Here is a 20,660-nt window from a genome sequence, read left to right on the forward strand (position 1 = left end):
AAAGTTGTCAGCATAAATGAGATGCTGAATTTGGGATTGGATTCAGCTATAACTTTTACCGGTGCAATGAAATACGCCGGTAAAAGATGAACACTGAACTGCCAAATGGCCCGAACACATGTCCACTTCTGTAAGGCTTTTACCGGCGCACAATTGCGCCGGTAAAAGTTTCCCAAATTTTGGTGGGAATGTTGACCACCCTCGTGAAAATTTGGGGGGAAATAAAACGCGTGTCCACTTCTGTAAGGCTTTTACCGGTGCACAATTGCGCCGGTAAAAGTTTCCCAAATTTTGGTGGGAATGTGGACCGCCCTCGTGAAAATTTGGGGGAAAATAAAACGCGTGGAAATTGGTGGTAGGTGGGGTTACTTTTACCGGCGCATTAAGCGAAATGGTGCGTTTGGTTTTAGGGTTATATGACCACTTTTACCGGCGCAATTCAATGCACCGGTAAAAGTGTTCATATATCCCCTTCGACGAGCAGACCCCATTTCTGGTTTTTTTTTTCTGAATTTTTTTTTTCTCTCTCAAAAAATCACTCCTTCATCCCTCTCTTTCAATCTCACTCATTCTCACTCAATCTCACTAATCTCTATCAATCTCACTCAAAATCCCACTCATTTCTCTCAAAAATTTTGTTTTTTTTTTGGAAAAAAATTCCCCACCGCCGGCAGCCACTCACCACCGTCCGTCGGGCACCACCACCGGCCGCCAGTAGCCTCCACCGCACACCACCCGAAGCCCCACCTCCTGTTATTTGTGGAAGGTATTTTTTAATTTTTTTTTGAAAAGTTTATGTAAATGTGTATGTGTATGTGTTAATGTGTTTATTAGTGTATATATGTGTATATATATGTATTTCTGTATGTGTATGTATGTATGTGTATGTGTATGTGTATGTGGATGTGGATGTATATATGTGTATATGGGTGTATGTATATATATGTATATGTGTATGTGGGTGTATATATGTATATATGTATATGTGTATGTGTATGTAGGTGTATGTATATATATATGTATATGTGTATATATATTTATGTGAGAGTATATATGTGTTTATGTGTGTATATGTATGTGTATGTGTTTATGTGTGTGTGTGTGTATGTATGTGTATGTGTATATATATGTAAGTTTAAGTATAAGTGTATGTATATATATTTATGTGTGTATATGTATGTTGATATTTTAATTATTGGGTTTTATTTTTATGAAATTAGGTCCCGTTTACGGCCCGAAGCACCGCCTCCTGCTTGTTGTTCTGATTTTTGGACTGCTTCAGGTTTGTTTTTTTTTTCTTTATATTAGTAATTAATTTAATAGTTTTGTTATAAGTTAGTATGCCTATACATGTTAGTGAAGTAGGTTCTGTGATAAAATACTGCAGTCTGATCGGTGGTGTGATTTATTGTTTTTCATATGTTGTTATCGAAAGATTGTTTGTGCTATATTGATAGGTTTTGAAAATTTTGGGTTTACGCTTTTTAAGCCGTTATGCTGCCCAAATTTTGGTAGATAGTTATGTAATGTAATTTTTAATTTAAATAAATTAAATAAAAATTTGTAAAATAATGTATATCATAAAATGTCAAAAGTATTCCAAAAAATGTATTTGAAATTTTTAAACTTTATAATATTCAATTTAAATAAATAAAATAGAAAAATATAAATTAGTATATATTAAAAAATATAATAAGTAATCAAAATATTTATTTTAGTAATCTTTAATTTAAATTAATATACATTATAAAATATAATAGGTAATCAAAATTTCTTTTTTATTTTAAAAAATTTGTAATTTTTAATTTAAATAAGTAATATTAAAAAATTAGTATATATTATAAAATATAATAGGTAATCAATTTTTTTTTTATTATTTTTAAAAATTTGTAATCTTTAATTTAATTGAATAAATGTGAAAATTATAAATTACTAATTATTGTTTAATTTTAAAAAGTAAGTAAGTGATGAATTTAAAAAGGTTGTAATTTTTAAGTTTAATAAATAAAATAGAAAATTATAAATGAATATTTATTACAAAATTGAAAATGTAAGCAAATGATATTTTGAAGATTAAAAAGTTTGTAATTTGTAATGGGAAATTTGATTTTCTATACTTAAAAATGTTCAAATTTTTTTTTTAAACCAATACATTTTACACTACAAAAAATATGACACTTTTTTTTAAAACTCCAAAAATACCCCATCTATCTACTTTGTCTCTCTCTCGGACCGAACAAAAAAAAATGCACATGGTCCGATGGGGTCCGACCAATCGGACCCATCGGACCATGTGGTCCGACCATCGCACCATGTGCCTCTCTCTCTCTCTCTTCGTTTTCCTCAAATTGAAAAAAAAAAAGGCATATGGTCCGATGGTCGGACCACATGGTCCGATGGGTCCGATTGGTCAGACCCCATCGGACCATGTGGTCCGACCATCGGACCATATGTTTTTTTTTTTTCAGTTCGGTCAAAGAGAGAGAGACGAAGAGAGTGAGAGGGGGTATTTTAAATAAATAAAATAAAAAATTATAAATTAATGTTTATTATAAAATTTAAAATGTAATGAAGTGATATTTATAAATTTTAAATATTTATACTTATAATTTAAAAATAAAATAAAATAAAATTTTAAAGTAATTATAGTAAGAATTTAATCTAATTAGCATAAAGTAAGTGTAATTATAAAGTAAGTACAAATGAACATAAGATATTAAAATAGCATAAAATTAAATTTTTATTATCTTTTCTTGATCTCTTTGGTTATACACCAAAGATAGGATAGTAAAATTGTATTTGTATTTGCATTATCGCATAGTGATAATATTTTTCTTTTTAAATTTACACATGCACGAAATACCTTAGACCCGTTTGGAGAGGCTGAGTCAGTAAGGACTCTTAAATACGCTTTTCCAAATTATCCAGGACTGTTTGTCCGCATGGATAGTTTGGGCTTGTTTTATACTTATAGTATGATCTACTTCTTATTTGATTATTTCATTAGTAGATATTTTGGTACGTCTTCTTACACGTTCTTGTAAGTCGGCAAACTTAATTATTACAAGTTTGCTAACTTATAAGAACTGTGGGGAGGTGCTGCCGAAATTTTTACAAAAATGAAATAATCTTAAGAGCGTAGATTGTACTATATGTATATTACAAACCTGAATGGGATAGGTTCTTTACCTTTTTAGTAATGGAGTGAGAAGGTGGATTAGGACACTTGCAAATTTTCTTGTTTTTTTTAAATTGTTTTTGTTAATTACTTCATAGTGGAAGATGCGTGCCAATCGAAGTTGGATGAAGGCGCATCGGCGCTCTGCAGAGTTTCAAAGTGGCGTTGACGAGTTCGTTGCGGTAACAACGAACCACGTGAACACTGACGGATTAGCTCGATGCCCATGCATGCGGTGTTTGAATGTGAATTTCCACACACCTGCAACTATAAGGGTTCATTTATTTCTCAGCGGGATCCAACCTTCGTACAACCCCTGGTATTTCCACGGGGAGACTTTCTCTCAGCCCGCAATTGAACTTCCTGAAAATGACGAAGAGGAAATGGCAGATGTGTTGGCGGACATGTTAAGAGGGGACCCTGGGTTTGACGAATCTGCTAACACTACTGATTCTTTCAATGAACCCCCTATCAACGACAACAACAAGTTTGATGACTTGTTTAAGGAGATGGAGGCTGAGTTATATCCAGGTTGCAAAAAATCAGCCCTAAATGCACTGGTAAAGCTTATGCACTGCAAGGTTTTGAATAGGTGGAGCAACCACTCTTTCGATATGTTGCTGTCCATCTTGATTGATCTATTTCCAGAAGGGACAAAATTACCGAAGTCGCATTATGAGTCGAATATGCGATTGCGCAATCTAGGTTTGGGTTACGACTCAATAGATGTGTGCAAGTATAATTGTGCTATTTTCTGGAAGGAGAATGAGAAGAAGGAGTTTTGCCCTGTATGTGGCGAATCACGATGGGTGAAAAGAAAGGGTAAGGGGAAAAAAGTTCCTCACAAAGTTATGCGTTACTTCCCACTCACACCTAGACTAAAACGATTATATTTCTCAAGACACACTGCGGAGGATATGCGGTGGCATTACTCGCAGAGACCAAAAGAAGACGGTGTGCTTAGGCATCCTGCGGATGCTGAAGAATGGAAGCAGTTTGACCGCCTTCATCCATCTTTTGCTGTTGAACCTAGAAATGTCGGTAGGGATTGGCGGCGGCGGTTTTAATCCATTTGGCAACATGAGCAACTCTTACAGCCTGTGGCCAGTTATTTGTGTCCCATATAATTTGCCACCGTGGAAGTGTATGAGTTCTGAATCGTTGTTGTTGACCTTATTAATTCCAGGTCCATCATCTCCTGGGAAAGACATAGATGTATTCATGAGGCCGTTAATTGATGAACTGAAACAGTTGTTGGAGACGGGTGTTGAAACCCGAGATGCCTACAACGGAACTGTGTTTTCAATGCGTGCGGCAGTGTTGTGGACAATAAATGACTTTCCTGCTTATGCTCTAATGTCTGGTTGGAGCACAAAAGGGTATATGGCGTGTCCCACTTGCAATGAACATACTCCTTCCATTGGCCTAAATAGTAAGATTGGATATGTTGGCCACAGACGCTTTCTCGAAATGAGTGATCCGAGAAGGAGAAGCAAAAAGTACAATGGTAAGCCTGAGAAGAGAGCACCACCTCCTGTATTGATGGGGGATGATATTTTAACTCAATTAGACCGAATTCCATTGACTTTGCCTGGAAAACACAAACAGTTCGGGGGTGTGAAACGGAAGCGTTCTAGTGAAGAGCTCAATTGGTCTAAAAAAAGTATTTTTTTTGAGCTTGAGTACTGGAAGTCAAAGTCCTTACGACATAATCTTGATGTAATGCACATTGAGAAAAATGTGTGTGACAGTTTAGTAGGTACTCTTCTAAGTATCGACGAGAAGTCAAAGGATACCGACAAGGCGAGAATGGATTTGCAAGACTTGCAAATACGACGAGAGTTGTGGTTGTATGAAGACCGGAATGGGAAGTGGAAGAAGCCTCCAGCTAGTTACACACTTAGTGTTCAAGAACGGATTGAATTTGCAGACTTCATAAAGTCTGTACGATTTCCGGACGGTTTTGCAGCAAACTTAGACAAAAATGTAAATTTGGATACGGGCAAGATTTCCGGGCTCAAATCACATGATTGTCATGTGTTGTTACAACGTTTACTACTGGCAGGTATCCGTAATTTCTTGAGAAAAGAAATCCGGGACACAATCATTGAGCTGTGTGTGTATTTCAAACAATTATGCTCAAGAACACTTCATGTTTCGGATTTAGAAAAAATGCAAATAAATATTCTAACTATTTTGTGCAAGTTAGAAACAATTTTTCCACCGGCTTTCTTTGACATAATGGTTCACGTAGTTATGCATCTCCCTCAAGAAGCTATACTAGGTGGACCAGTGCAGTACAGGTGGATGTATCCCATTGAACGGTGAATGTCTGTGTACAAGAAATATGTCAGGAATCATGCCCGTCCGGAAGGCTCTATTGCTGAATCTTTTGTGGTTAATGAGGCATTAACCTTTTGCTCAATGTACTTTCGAGAAGTGGAAACTCGATTCAACCGTCCTGACCGGAACAATGACATTGTCCAAAACATGCCAACTCGACAATTTTCTGTATTCAAGCATGTTGGCTGACCCCTAGGTATGAGGACAGTCGACACCTTACCCATGCAAAGCAAGCGTAAGGCAGAGTGGTACATTTTGAACAATTGCACAGAGGTTGAACCGTATATCAAGTAAGTATAAATTCCATAAACACAAACACACAATATATAGTCGACTTCATCTAAAAAATTCTTAATTTACTAAGTACATTATATTATATAGTGAGCACAAGGAGTTGCTTCAAGCAAGGGGTGTAGGCAATATTGAGACAGTGCAAGAGACTGAGTTCCCTGAATGGTTCAAAACTCAAGTAAGCCTTGTTGCCTCTCAATACTCTTAATCTTGTTCTCAATAACTGTTCAACTTTTCTTAATTTAATATTTTTCCTGATATGTAGATTAATGAACTACGGTTGAGCAATCAGGGTGCAGTGTCAGATGAGTTGTATGCTATCGCTAACCCAGCGAATACATCAATTTATTTTTATTCAGGGTGCATAGTGAACGGTACTAAATTTTTGGTCAAGGAAAGGGATGATAACCGCAAAATACAAAATAGCGGTGTCATGGTCCCCGGTGAAGATGGACAAAATTTTTACGGCACACTTGAAAAAATTATGGAGTTCACTTATTTGAAAGATTACAGTGTTCTCTTATTTTTTTGTAAGTGGTTTGACACTAACGGGAGTAGAATGGATAGTGACGGTGTTATTACTAGCATCTGCGTCAACCGACAATGGTACCAAAATGAACCGTTCATACTTGCATCTCAAGCAAAATTGATCTACTACATTCCTGATTTAAGGAACGGCAAAGACTGGTTGATTGTAAATGAGTACATACCGCGCAATGTTTGGGACTTCCCGGACACGGATGGTGAGACACCCTTTGTACAGGAAAACAATTCAGCTGAAACCGAGTTCGTTGTTCAACTTCCACAATTGGATGATGTTGACTATGTTCGCCATGATGTCGACCCAACTGAAGTTGCAAACATCCATCGTGTGAATTCACAGCCTCAACAATTAGATAATTTCATTGTCGATGATGACAATGAGGGTCTAAATACCGAAGAAGACAACTCCTTAGAATTAGAGAGTGACAGTGATGATAATGCTGTATATGTAACTGATGATGAGGATGATGAATTGTAATTGAAATAGTGTTTTAAATAAAATAAAAATTACAACCCTTCTTCTTTAATATGTTTGCAATATGTTAGTTTATTTTAAATAAACAATATGTGTTGTATATGTAGTATGTCTACACCAGGTGACAGCAGTTCGAAAAAGAAAGGGGTCAGAGGTAAATACAAGGGCAAGAATGTTGAGGAGGAGCTCTCCAAAACACAATCTGCCAAGTTACCAATTGAGGTGCACGTAGAGACTGGCACCCCCGTAGGCAAAAACAGAAAAAAAATTCAACAATATGGCCAAATGGATGACTCGGATGTCTATCCCCATTAATAAATTCAAATGGGAAGATGTCAGTAGAGCTAACATCAACGCACTCTGGGATAGACTTGAGGTATGCCTTAATAATTTTTTTAATTTCTAAATTACTATACTCTTATTAAATTGTAATTAATGTATTATGTGTAACTTTTTGCAGACCAAGTTCGTCCTCACACGAGATAACCCTACATTCGTAGACTACGGTGAGTACGAGATGTAAAAGGGTTTACGTGACTGGAGGTCAGACTGCAAGAAGAAGTGGATACAAAACATTGAGGAGCTTGGACAGGAGAGGGCCGACATGTCACCTCCTGAGGGAGTAACTCAAGAGGTGTGGAGTGACTGCATCGCTTATTGGAGCACAGACAAACAAAAGGTACATTTTTTAAAATTTATAATTTTGGTAATGTTTAATTTATGTAGTCAATAATAAATAATTAATTGTTAGAAAAATTATTAATTTCAGGCGAGAGCAGCGAAAAATAAAGAAAGTCGGGGTAAGATGAAATTTCTAGGAGGCTGGGGCTCCAAGCCTATTGTTTCACATGTTGTCGAGGGGGTAAGTTTATATTTAACTATCATTCATTTAAATTTTTCTAGTAAAATAACAATACTAATATATTTTCTCTTTAAAATAGGCTAACCCCGACACAGGAGAACTGCCAACTGCGGTGGAAACTTTTCAAAAGTTTCACAATAAAGGCAACGATTGGCGCAACGAGTTCGCGCAACAAGCTTACGTAAGTTTACGTTTTAATTCAATTTTTACTTATTTCTTTCAATTTATTTTGTGTTAAAATTAACCATTTAACTTATTTGTTTAATTGTTTTAGGAGCAAATGGTTGAAATAGCGGCAACTCAACCAGCGCCCACTGAAGATGAGCCCGAAGAGCCTGCTGTCGATCCTACACAGTACCCCCGAGACTTACCTGTTATGACGCAAGTACTCGGGGAACGATCTCGGCATCTTAGAGGCTTTGGCCATCTCCCCAGACTGAAGGGAGTTGGGGCCAAAAGAGCACCTGCCACGCATCCTTCAGCCCAACCGACTGTTACAATGGAACAGTACGAGGCTTTACAGAAAAAAGTGGAGGAAGCGGAGCAGACAACTCAACATACGAGGCAGCAGTATGAGACACAACAACTCTACCTCAGACGATTCCAAGATCAGTTTGAGTATCTTTCTCGAGCTGTGCCGGGTTTCAACTTGCCTCCCATGGATCTTCCACCATTGCCCACTCCTGGTGCTGGATCGTCGGCTGCTGCTGGTGCTGGATCGTCATTGCAGCCTCCCGAGACTCAGAGAAACAACGATGACGACATTACCCGCCTATAGAACTGTACTTTTTTTTATTATCCGGTTCGAACATTTAACATTTTGTTTATATACTGATTTTAGTAGTAATTAATGTTGGTTTATCTTTTAATGTAAATTATGTTGGTTTATTTTGTTAATATAATATTATAATTATTTAAAAAAATTTAATTAATTATATTTAATTAATTAATATTATAATTAATTAAATATAATTAATTAAATTTTTTTAAAAATAAAATTTAATACTTTTGCCGGCGCAATAGTGCGCCGGTAAAAAGTGGCAAAAACTATTGGCGCCAATCTGACTGTTGGCGCCAATAATTTTGTCGGCGCATAAAGTGCGCCGGCAAAACTTTATCATAGCAGGTTCATGGCTGATAAGGCCATTTTTTAACACCGGCGCTTATTTTTCACCGGCGTTATTTCTCGCCGGTAAAAGGAAGTTTTACCGGCTCAGTTACTATACGCGCCGGTAAAAAGTCCTTTATCGACCAAGCTTCCCAGATAATCTTTGCCGGCGCACAACTGCGCTGGCAAAGCTTTGCCGGCGCAGTTAGGGTACTTTTGCCGGCGCAACAATGCGCCGGCAAAAGCTAGTTTTCTTGTAGTGCCACCACCTTGTTGGAAATTATTTTACCAGGATCTAGATTTACTAACAAGTATGTTTGATTAACATCCTAATATGAATTCTAAAACAATGAAAATAAACACATATAAAGTTTAGAAAACCTTACAGTGGGTGCAGCGGGATAATATGACTCATTCCATTCAGATCTCTAGCCCTTGATTCCTTTCTGTAGCAGAGCATAATCAAGATCTGAATCTGGATCTTCTTTTCTCCTTCTTTGATGCAGATTTTCCATAGTCTTACATACTATGATTGAGATACCACTTGATGTGTGTGGGCACTACTCATTCACTCAAAGGATTCGAAATTTAGAGAGAAGAAAAGAGAGAGAGGGGCGTGTGGCATTTTCTGAGAGAAACTAATGTTCAAAGATCTGTGTCATAGTTTCCTGAAGCCAACACTTTCTATTTATAGAAAACCCTCTAGGTTTTAGGTTAGAATTGTATGGCATTAAAATAATGGAAACTACAAATGGCAATTCTCATGCATGTGGCCGGCCATACAAAGGGATTGGACCTCACTTTGTAACTTTCCCATTTCGTAATTTTCCATTCCCATTTTCTCAAAAATGCTAATTTTCCAATTTAACCTTTTAAATGTCAATTCTAATTATTTAATAACTTAAAAATAATTATTAAATAATATTGCCATTTAATATATTTATTAATTTAGACATATAAAGTCTCTTAATCAATAAATAAACCTAGAATCTCTTTTCTTTACAATTTTGCCCTTGCTTAGTGAAAATTCATAAAGTAGACATAGTCTAACTTTTAGAATTATAATTGATTAATTAAAATCAATTAACTGAGTCTTACAAGCAGTAGGGTCTCAACTAGTATGGGGAACATGGGTCTATATAACTGAGCTTTCAATAAGTCGAACCGAATTTACCAAGTAAATTCAATAACTTATTAATTCATCATTGAATCCACACTTAGAACTTGGAATTGCACTCTCAGTCATATAGAACGCTCTATATGTTCCATGATATAGACACGTCATTAGTTATCCATTGTTATAACCCTAATGTGATCAGTGACCCTCTAATAGATGATCTACATTGAAAAGGCACTATTGTTACCGCTACACCCTCAATGTATTTTATCCTTAAAACACTTAGCTCCGCATAAATGATATTTCAGCAAAGTGAAATGAGATCTCCACCATTTATTTCTGTTTAGCCAAGCTCCAAGGATATCATCGTTTCATTTCTAAGTTCCTATAGAAGTTATAGATTCCATATTTATGGTAGCGCTCCCACTCAATTATACTATCATGTTCCCAAAATGTACGTATCACCCTGACCCAAAAGTAGGCTTAACTAACAAATCAAAGAACATGTATAGTACTCTTGAGATCGAACCTAACCATATCAGGATTAAGATCATTTGATCTAGGATCAACGGGTGATATTGAATTGAATAGATATTACGGTAAATTTTAATATATCTAATCAAAGTTCAATATTGGTCCCTTTCGATGTATACTACATACATCCGATACTGGTAAACTTTGCCAATGCCCTGGAAAGGACATAACACTTTTCCAAGGTGTAAGAATACCTATCGCTGATTATCATGTCAGTCTAAATCCAATGAACTGACAAATCAGGGAATAAACTTTCGAACATATAATTAAGATTATATTCCACTGTGCTGACAGCACTATAATCTTTAACAAATTCATATGTTCTGGACTTAAATAGAATTCATACATTATATATTTATAATCATGAAATAAATCATGTGAACCATGCAACATAAAATGTTATTTTTGATCTTTATTAATAGGTAAATCTGATTATATTGAAATGAGTTTTATTTAGGGCACAAAACCCAACAAACTCCCACTTTCACTAATATAAAACAAAATGTGCATTTCAAATAATCTCAACACCTTGATATACAAATCAAGTGTAGTAGTAGTAAACTCCTCGTAATAGGATCTGACAGGTTGAATTAACCACAACCTTCTCTCCACCATTACTCTTCCTTAATCACAAAATCCTTGATATTGTGAAATTCCTCTCTATATGCCTACTCTCTTGGGATACTGGATTCTATACTTTTGGCAACTACTTTTTGGTTAATCAAGAAATAACACTAGTAGTTAAGACAAGTTGGAACGGTGCCACAAATGTATAGAACTTTCCTTAGACTGAATAAGTACCTTTCCTGCAACTTTAACATTCAGTCTCTCTCTGGTAGACCTAGAGACTTCAGATAGGTTTTTACACTTCTCCAAAATCATTACTCCACCCCGAGAGTAATCACCATCTTATCAGCAGACTTTCTAGCACAAAGGCAAGTCTCGAAATCTGATGTGGTGTAGTCTAAGAGTTTTAACTACACCCTTATAGTATAACATATAGTTCCTCTTCTTAATCTTAAGATTTACTTGATTGTCTTCCAATGTTCCTCTCCTGGATTAATCTGATACCTACTCATTACTCCCACGCAACAGCAGGTGTCTAGTCTAAGGCATACTAAAGCATATCTGAGACCTCTCACTGTTGATTTAAGAAATTCTTTCATGGCTTTATCTTTTCTGGAATAGTTGAGACTTTTCCTTAGATAAATAAAATCTATGCCAAGAAGTCGAGAGGCTTCTATAGATTGCCATTAAAAAGAGAATGCTTCAGCATCTTACTAAAGTAAGTTGCTTGCATTAGAGTAAGTAATTACCAGGTATACCATAAGCCATAGGTTTAGATAAACTCAAACCTATAATACTTGGAACGGGAAGTTTTGTTAAGTCCATTGAATAGACTTATAAACGAAAATTTCCTTTTATGTCCTTATAATAGAAAACTTTAGGTTATTCCATGTGAATGGATCAAACCATAGTTCTATTGGCTTTTCTTCTTAGTTTCTTATCTTGACAATCCATTACTTGTTTAAACTCACAATGGATTTTAATCGCTAGTGTCTTCGAAGTCATAAGAAGGTGAGTTCCTAGAAACCCTCCCACTACGACAAGGTACCGTGAATTATGTCTAAGAAAACTAAATGGTATTAGCCTCTTCGGTTGTGTCAAGACAACAGAGGTAGTGGGATCATCATATAAAGATGATAGAACACTTTTGGAATCAAGAAAAAAAATATCTCCTTTATTTGCTACTTTATTTTCAGACTTAGTCATTCTCTTAGAAAAGTAGTATTTGTTTAAACAAACACTTTCTTATCTAATGACTATGGGATGTTCCTGTTGGAAATTATTTTACCAGGATCTAGATTTACTAACAAGTATGTTGGATTAACAACCTAATATGAATTCTAAAACAATGAAAATAAACACATATAAAGTTAGAAAACCTTACAATGGGTGCAGCGGAATATTATGACTCCTTCCGTTCAGATCTCTAGCCCTTGATTCCTTTCTGTAGTAGAGCATCACCAAGATCTAAACCTGGATCTTCTTTTCTCCTTCTTTGATGCAGAAATTCCATAGTCTTCCATACTATGATTGAGATACCACTTGATGTGTGTGGGCACTACTCATCTCACAAGGATTTCGAAATTTTCTCTCTTTTTCTCTCTTGAATTTCGTGGCTTATGGATTCATATGATGTGCAAGAGAAGAGAACAAGGGCTGCTATATATAGGGAGAAGGGAGAGCACAACTTTCCAAATAAAACAGTTTCCTTAATTACTGTGTAATCAATCAACTGCCTTATTTAGTGTGATCCACCACTTTCCTATTTTTGTTAGGCTTTGATTAGCAATTACATGACAATTAAAAAATAAAAATAATAATTGGGAAACACAAAGGGAGTGCTCGGCCATAGAGGGAAATGGGCCTCACTTGGATTTTGCAGTTTCCTCAATTTTATTTCTATTTCTCCAAAAATGCCATTTTTCCAATTCTAATCATTTAAATGCCAAAACTAATTATTTAATAACTAAAATAGATTATTAAATAATATTGTCATTTAAAATAATTATTAATTAGACATACAAAGTCTCTTAATTAATAATTAAACCTAGAAACCCTTTTCTTTACGATTTCATCCTTAAACTGTGAGAATTCATAAAGTAGACATAGTCTAACTTTTAGAATTATAATTGATTAATTAAAATCAATTAACTGAGTCTTACAAGCAGTATGGCCTCAACTAGTATGGGGACCATGGGTCTATATAACCGAGCTTCCAATAAGTCGAACCGAATTTACCAAGTAAATTCCCTAACTTATTAATTCCTCATTGAATCCACACTTAGAACTTGGAATTGCACTCTCAGTCATATAGAAACGCTCTATATGTTCCACGATATAGACACGTCATTAGTTATCCATTGTTATAACCCTAATGTGATCAATGATCCTCTATATAGATGATTTACACTGTACAGGGATTAAATTACCGTAACACCCTACAATGTATTTTATCCTTAAAACACTTAACCCTGTATAAATGATATTTCATCTAAGTGAAATGAGATCTCCACCATTTATCTTCGTTTGGTTAAGCTCGAAGGAAATCATCCTTTACTTCTATTTGCCAAATAGAAGCTATAGATTCCATATTTATGTTAGCGCTCCCCCACTCAATTGCATTACCGTGTTCCCAAAATGTACGTATCACCCTGATACAAAACTAGGCTTAACTAACAAATCAAAGAACACGAATAACACTCTTGAGATTGAGCCTAACCATATCAGGATTTCGATCATGTGATCTAGGATCAACTTATGATATTGAATTGAATAGATGTTTACGGTAAGTTTCAAAATCTAATTCAAAGTTCAATATCGGTCCATTCCAATGCATACTCCATGCATCCGATACTGGTAAACTTTGCCAATGTCCTGGAAAGGACATAACACTTTTCCAAGGTGTAAGAATACCTATCGCTGATTATACCATGTCAGTCTAAATCCAGTGTTCTGACAAATCAGGGAATAAACTTTTGAACATATAATAAAGATTATATTCCACTGTGCTGACAACACTATAATCTTTAACCAACTCATATGTTCTGGACTTAAAAAGAATTCATACATTATATACATATAATCATGAAATAAATCATGTGAACCATGCAACATAAAATGTTATTTCTTATCTTTATTAATAAGTAAATCTGATTATATGAAATGAGTTTTATTTAGGGCATAAAACCCAACAAACTCCCACTTGCACTAATATAAAAAAAAAAAAAAGTGCATTTCAAATAATCATTAACACCTTGATATACCAATCAAGTGTAATAGTAGTAAACTCCTCGTAATGGGATCTGACAGGTTGAATTAAACACAACCTCTTCTCCACCATTACTCTTCCTTAATCACAAAATCCTTGATAATGTGAAATTCCTCTCTATATGTATACTCTTTTGGGATACTGGATTCTATACTTTTGGGCAACTACTCTTTCGTTATTCAGGAAGTAACCCTAGTAGTTAAGGCAAGTTGGAACACTGACACAAATGTATAGAACTTTCCTTAGACTGAAAAAGTATCTTTCCTGCAACTTTTAACATTCAGTCTCTTTCTGGTAGACTAAGAGATTTCAGATAGGTTTTTACACTTCTCCAAAATCACTACTCCACCCCCAAAGTAATCACCATCTCATCAGCAGACTTTCTAGCACACAGGCAAGTCTCGAAATCTGATGTGGTGTAGTCTAAGAGTTTTAAAACCACTCTTATTGACTAACATATAGTTCCTCTTCTTAATCTTAAGATTTACTTGATTGTCTTCCAATGTTCCTCTCCTGGATTAATCTGATACCTACTCATTTCTCCCACTCAACAGCAGGTGTCTGGTCTAAGGCATACTAAAGCATATTTGAGACCTCTCACTGTTAATTTAAGAATTTCTTTCATGGCTTTATCTTCTCTGGAATAGTTGAGACTTTTCCTTAGATAAATAAAATCTATATTTAAGAAGTTGTGAAGCTTCTATAGATTTCCATTGGAAAGAAAATGCTCCAGCATCTTACTAAAGTAAGTTGCTTGCATTAGAGTAAGTAATTACCAGGTATACCACAAGCCATAGGTGTTAGGCTATTTTTAGCCTATGTTTTGGATCCAATTTATGTGCATCTTTAGCTGTGTTGGGACGGAATTACGCTTGTTTTCTATGTTTTCAGGTTCTTTGGAGTAAAAGAGGTCTCGGGTGCAGAAATTCATTGAAAGACGTGCTGAGCCGAAGAAAAACTTAATTTTTGAGTTTTTCCATATCTGGCCGCGGCGATGAAGAGGCTCGCCGCGGCGAGTTACGAGAAACAGAAAGCACCTAAAATTGGCAAATTCTCGCCGCGGCGAGAGGAAGCTTGGCCGCGGCGAGATCCCGTACGGACCAGGGGTATTTTCGTCCATCGAACCCTAAATTTCAAGTATAAATAGAAAACTGCGATTGGAAGTCAGGGAGAGCGATTTGGAACCCTAAAACACAGCTAAGAGCGGCAGGAAGAGCATAGAGATTCAAGTGAAGATCCAGAATTCATCCACCAACAGTTCTTTTCTTTATTCCTCTTTAATTTATTTATGTTGAATATTGCTATAGGAATGGTTATGGATTTATTTCTGAACTAAATTTCCCATTTAGGGAGGATGATGATTGTTGTTTAATGTTTTGCCTAGTTAATGTTTAATTACCATTCCTCAATTCTTGTGTGTGAAATTATCTTAATTTGTTCTTAATTTCATGTTTAAGATTGATCACCTTGTGCATGCTTTATGATCTCAATTCAAAATCTGAAAAGTGAGAATTGAGAATGCTAAAATTAAGATAATCAATGTTCTATGTGAAACGAAAGTATTTACATGACTTATGTGACGAGTAGATTATTACTTAATGCTGATTTCATGTTAGTTTAATTAAGGAATTAATTAGATAACATGTGATTTAGAATCTAGAAGATCTGAAAGGAGCTAGGTTATTTCATAATCTGTCATTCACTCCAAGAATAGGATAGTAATTAATCATTAACAATTTGGGTAAACAACAACAGGATTCTCCTCCCTATTGTCTCATCTTGCTCAACTTTAAACTGTGTTATTAAGTTTTCTGAATTTCTTTCATATTTTACTGTTTTTAAATCATAATTGCTTTTGATTTACCGAATAGAATCATAAGTATAATTTAGTAGTGCTTAATCCAATTCCCTGTGGGATCGACCTCACCTGTGTGAGATTTACTACTTGATTGCGTATACTTGCGTAGTGTTTAAAAATATAGCAACAAGTTTTTGGCGCCGTTGCCGGGGAATTGTTAAAGATTAATATTACATAAAATTATACTAACTTCTACTTTGGTATATTTTCTCTTGCTGATTTTTCTAACCTTTTTCTTGCAATATTTTCTTGATTCATTTCAGGAATCCTAAGTGCATGCGCCGTCAAGGACAATCAGTCATATTACCAGTTGATCCTGAAATTGAGAAAACTTGCAGGAAGAATCGAAAGAACAAGAGGCAAGAAAGAGTTTCAGCAACTGCTGAAACATCAGAAATCATGGCTGCCAATGTGAACAATAATGTTGGGAACAATGGGCGTAATAATGGTAATAATGGAGGCGCTGTGGAAGATCAAGCTAATGGCCGTAGCTTGAGAGATTACATTCTCCCTACTCTGACGGGAGTGCAGTCATGTATTAGGCCACCGGCAGTGGATGCAAACAACTTCGAGATCAAACCTGCCATCCTTCAAATGGTGCAGTCTTCAGTTCAGTTTGGTGGTCTCCCTTCTGAAGATCCTAATTTGCATCTCTCTAACTTCATGGAACTTTGTGAAACTTTTAAAGTTAATGGAGTTAGCGACGATGCCATTAGATTGAGGTTGTTTCCATTCTCGCTCAGAGAACGAGCCAAGAGTTGGTTGAATTCTTTGCCACCGAATTCTATTGCTACATGGAATGATCTGGCAACAAAATTCTTGTCAAAGTTCTTTCCTCCAGCTAAGTCTGCAAAGCTAAGAGGAGAAATCAATAATTTCTGCCAACAAGATAATGAATCTCTCTATGAGGCTTGGGAGAGGTTTAAAGATCTGATCAGGAGGTGTCCCCATCATGGTATAGAGAAGTGGATGCTGGTTCACAACTTCTACAACGGGTTGGTTGGTAATACTAGAACTCTAATAGATGCAGCAGCGGGCGGAGCTTTTATGAGAAAGAGTGCTAATGAGGCATATGATCTATTGGAGGAGATGGCTCTAAACAACCAGCAGTGGCCAACAAAAAGGAGTCAATCCAAGAAGGTAGCTGGTGTGTTAGAAGTCGATGCCATCACAAAGTTAACAGCTCAGGTTGAGGCATTGACTAAAATCATTGCAGGACAAGCTAAGCAAGCCCAAATTGTTTGTGAGTTATGTGGAGGAAGTCATCACTTTTCGGAGTGCCAAGCAGATGTGGATGATTTGCCAATGGATGAAGCTAAGGCCATGGGGAATTTTTCACAGAACAACAACAACAACAATTATGGGTTCAACCAGAATAACAACCGAAGAAATAGTGGGTTCTATCAACAAAGAAATCAGAACCAACAGTTTAATCAAAGAACAAGCCTCTGGTGGAAGTTCTAGTTTGCAGACAGATTTACTGCTCCAATTCATGACTGAAACTAGATCTTCAATTAAAGACCTGCAGACTCAGATGGGCCAGCTAGCAACTCAGGTAGCAACCCGCCCTCAAGGAAATTTGCCTAGCACCACTGAAGTTAATCCTAAAGAAAACTGCAAGGCAATTACCCTGAGGAGCGGTAAGAAGTATGATGGGCCTGAGTTACCACAACCAGTTGAGGTAGATGTAGAAATAAATGCTCAACCAGTTCCGACACCAACACCGACAGCAGAGAAGGCTGCGATAGCCCAGCTCCACTTCAACAGTCTCCACCGATTAGTATTGATCATCATGTAAAGATACCCTATCCTCAGAGGCTGAGAAAGTCAAGCTTGGACAAGCAGTTCACCAAGTTTCTAGAAGTCTTCAAAAGACTTCACATTAACATTCCTTTTGCTGAAGCTCTAGAGCAGATGCCAAGTTATGTGAAGTTTATGAAGGAAATTTTGTCAAAGAAGAGGAAGATGGAAGACTATGAGACAGTGGCTCTAACTGAAGAGTGTAGCGCTATTCTACAGAAGAAACTCCCTCCAAAACTCAGAGATCCAGGGAGTTTCACTATTCCTTGTACTATTGGTAAAATTGAAGGGATAAATGCACTATGTGATTTGGGAGCCAGTATTAACTTAATGCCCTTGTCAGTGTTCAAAAGATTGCAGCTAGGTGAAGCAAAGCCAACTACTGTAACTCTTCAATTGCGGATCGATCGCTAGCTCACCCTAGAGGAGTCATTGAGGATGTGTTAGTAAAGGTGGACAAGTTCATCTTCCCAGCTGATTTCATTGTTCTGGATATGGAAGAAGACAGTAATGTTCCTATCATCCTGGGGAGACCTTTCTTGGCAACAGGGAAAGCACTAATTGATGTTCAGAAAGGAGAGTTAAAGCTAAGGGTACAAGGAGATGAAGTTGTATTTAATGTACTCAAAGCAATGACCCTATCCTACAGCTAGTGACAACTGTTTTGCAATTGATGTGGTGGACCAGTTGGTGGAGACAAAGACACATGCTGAAGATCCTCTTAATCTGACTTTGGTACAAGAAGAGGTGGTGGAACAAGATGGTAAGGAAGCTTATGAATATGCTATGTGGCTCGATTCTTATGGACCGCTGAATAGAAAATATTATGAAGAGTTAGGAGTCATACCAACAAAGCCTACCCCATCTACTGAAAAGCCTCCTCAACTAGAGTTAAAAGTCCTACCAGAGCATCTCAGGTATGAATATTTGGGTGAAAATAAGACACTTCCTGTTATTGTGGCTTCTTCCCTATCTTCTGTAGAGACAGATAAGCTATTACGGGTTCTAAGGAAGCATTCAAAAGCCATTGGATGGACTTTAGCAGATATTAAAGGGATCAGCCCTTCAACTGTAATGCATAGAATCTTAATGGAGGAAGGAGTGAAACCAACCATTGATGCACAACGTAGATTAAATCCACCAATGAAGGAGGTTGTCAGAAAAGAAGTCTTGAAGTGGTTAGATGCAGGGGTAGCGTATCCTATTTCAGACAGTAAATGGGTGAGCCCAGTCCAAGTTGTTCCAAAGAAAGGAGGGATGACGGTGGTGAAGAATGAGAAGAATGAACTCATCCCAACCAGAACTGTCACGGGATGGAGAATTTGCATTGACTACCGAAAACTCAACAAGGCTACAAGAAAAGATCACTTTCCACTCCCATTCATTGATCAGATGTTAGACAAGTTGGCAGGACAAGAGTACTATTGTTTCCTTGATGGATACTCAGGGTATCACCAAATAGCTATAGCACCGGAGGATCAAGAGAAAACAACATTCACATGTCCATATGGTACTTTTGCTTTTCGACGAATGCCATTTGGGCTATGTAATGCTCCAGCAACATTTCAGAGGTGTATGATGGCTATATTTTCAGATTTAATAGAAAAGTGCATCGAGGTGTTCATGGATGATTTTTCAGTGTTTGGCTCATCGTTTGACCAATGTCTGAGTAACTTGGAGTTGGTTTTAGCAAGATGTGAAGACTCTAATTTGGTCTTTGAACTGGGAAAAGTGCCATTTCATGGTTACAGAAGGAATAGTGCTGGGACATAAAATCTCAAAAGAAGGTATTGAGGTTGACAGAGCCAAAGTATCTACAATTGAGAACTTGCCTCCTCCAATTTCAGTGAAGGGAGTTCGAAGCTTTTTGGGTCATGCCGGGTTTTATAGAAGATTTATCAAAGATTTCTCCAAAGTGGCCAAACCGCTATCCAATCTTCTTGCTAGTGGAGTACCTTTTGAATTTGGGAAAGATTGTCTTGAAGCATTCCAAATTCTCAAGGAGAAGTTAATCTCAGCACCGATTGTGACTACACCAAACTGGGAATTACCTTTTGAAATCATGTGCGATGCAAGTGATTATGCTATTGGAGCAGTCTTGGGACAACGGGTTGACAAGGTATTCAGAACCATTTATTATGCAAGCAAAACCTTGAATGATGCCCAACTAAACTACGCTACTACAGAAAAAGAGATGCTGGCCATAGTGTTTGCATGTGACAAATTTCGACCCTACTTAATTGGTAATAAAGTGATAGTGTATACAGATCATTCAGCAATCAAATACTTGATGACTAAGAAGGATGCCAAACCACGACTGATTCGATGGGTTCTTCTTTTGCAAGAATTTGATCTAGACATAAAAGACAAGAAGGGTACTGAGAACTTGGTGGCAGATCACTTGTCAAGACTAGAACTGGAAGAAAGTCAGAATACGAAAGAGGTACAAATAAATGAACAATTTCCCGATGAACAACTCTTTAGTGTGAGGGAAAGTCTGATGGTACCATGGTATGCTGATTATGTTAACTTCTTGGCTGCCAATATCACTCCTCCTGAGCTATCTCGACAACAACTAAAGAAGTTCTTTTCTGAGGTGAAACATTATTATTGGGAAGAGCCAATCCTCTACAAGCCTTTGTGCAGATCAGATAATAAGAAGGTGTGTGCCTGAAGAGGAGATGTACTCTATTCTTAATCACTGTCATGCTTTACC

The 20,660-nt window shown here is 36.6% G+C and overlaps 2 protein-coding genes, 1 long non-coding RNA gene and 1 other non-coding gene across 4 annotated transcripts; 3 read left to right on the forward strand and 1 right to left on the reverse strand.

Annotated features, from left to right (window-relative positions):
• The first annotated feature begins 3,282 nt into the window (after window positions 1-3,282).
• On the forward strand, window positions 3,283-5,506 carry LOC133030955 (uncharacterized). The gene is made up of 2 exons (XM_061104080.1): window positions 3,283-4,219; window positions 4,365-5,506. The coding sequence occupies exons 1-2, from the start codon at window positions 3,283-3,285 to the stop codon at window positions 5,504-5,506; spliced, it is 2,079 nt and encodes a 692-aa protein (XP_060960063.1).
• A 1,875-nt stretch (window positions 5,507-7,381) lies between these two features.
• Window positions 7,382-7,815, forward strand: LOC133029105 (uncharacterized). Its single transcript, XR_009683315.1, has 3 exons — window positions 7,382-7,509; window positions 7,600-7,692; window positions 7,772-7,815. It is a non-coding gene; the product is annotated as an uncharacterized LOC133029105 (long non-coding RNA).
• A 25-nt stretch (window positions 7,816-7,840) lies between these two features.
• LOC133029104 (uncharacterized) lies at window positions 7,841-8,705 on the forward strand. Its single transcript, XM_061101579.1, has 2 exons — window positions 7,841-7,873; window positions 7,967-8,705. Exon 2 carries the CDS (start codon window positions 7,973-7,975, stop codon window positions 8,468-8,470), a length of 498 nt encoding a protein of 165 aa, XP_060957562.1. The 5' UTR covers window positions 7,841-7,873; window positions 7,967-7,972; the 3' UTR covers window positions 8,471-8,705.
• Window positions 8,706-16,996: 8,291 nt separating this feature from the next.
• LOC115715343 (small nucleolar RNA R71) lies at window positions 16,997-17,103 on the reverse strand. Its single transcript, XR_004011219.2, has one exon. It is a non-coding gene; the product is annotated as a small nucleolar RNA R71 (small nucleolar RNA).
• Between the last annotated feature and the right edge of the window lie 3,557 nt (window positions 17,104-20,660).

The sequence above is a fragment of the Cannabis sativa genome, chromosome 1 (assembly GCF_029168945.1).
Source record: "Cannabis sativa cultivar Pink pepper isolate KNU-18-1 chromosome 1, ASM2916894v1, whole genome shotgun sequence".
Taxonomy (NCBI): domain Eukaryota; kingdom Viridiplantae; phylum Streptophyta; class Magnoliopsida; order Rosales; family Cannabaceae; genus Cannabis; species Cannabis sativa.

What these genes read in the sequence shown, in the direction of transcription:
- LOC133030955 (XM_061104080.1), top strand. Translation starts at nt 3,283, where the DNA reads ATGCGTGCCAATCGAAGTTGGATGAAGGCGCATCGGCGCTCTGCAGAG. An exon ending in TGTTGAACCTAGAAATGTCG is followed by an intron (nt 4,220 to 4,364) that starts GTAGGGATTGGC and finishes TATTAATTCCAG; the next exon opens with GTCCATCATCTCCTGGGAAA.
- LOC133029104 (XM_061101579.1), top strand. Translation starts at nt 7,973, where the DNA reads ATGGTTGAAATAGCGGCAACTCAACCAGCGCCCACTGAAGATGAGCCC.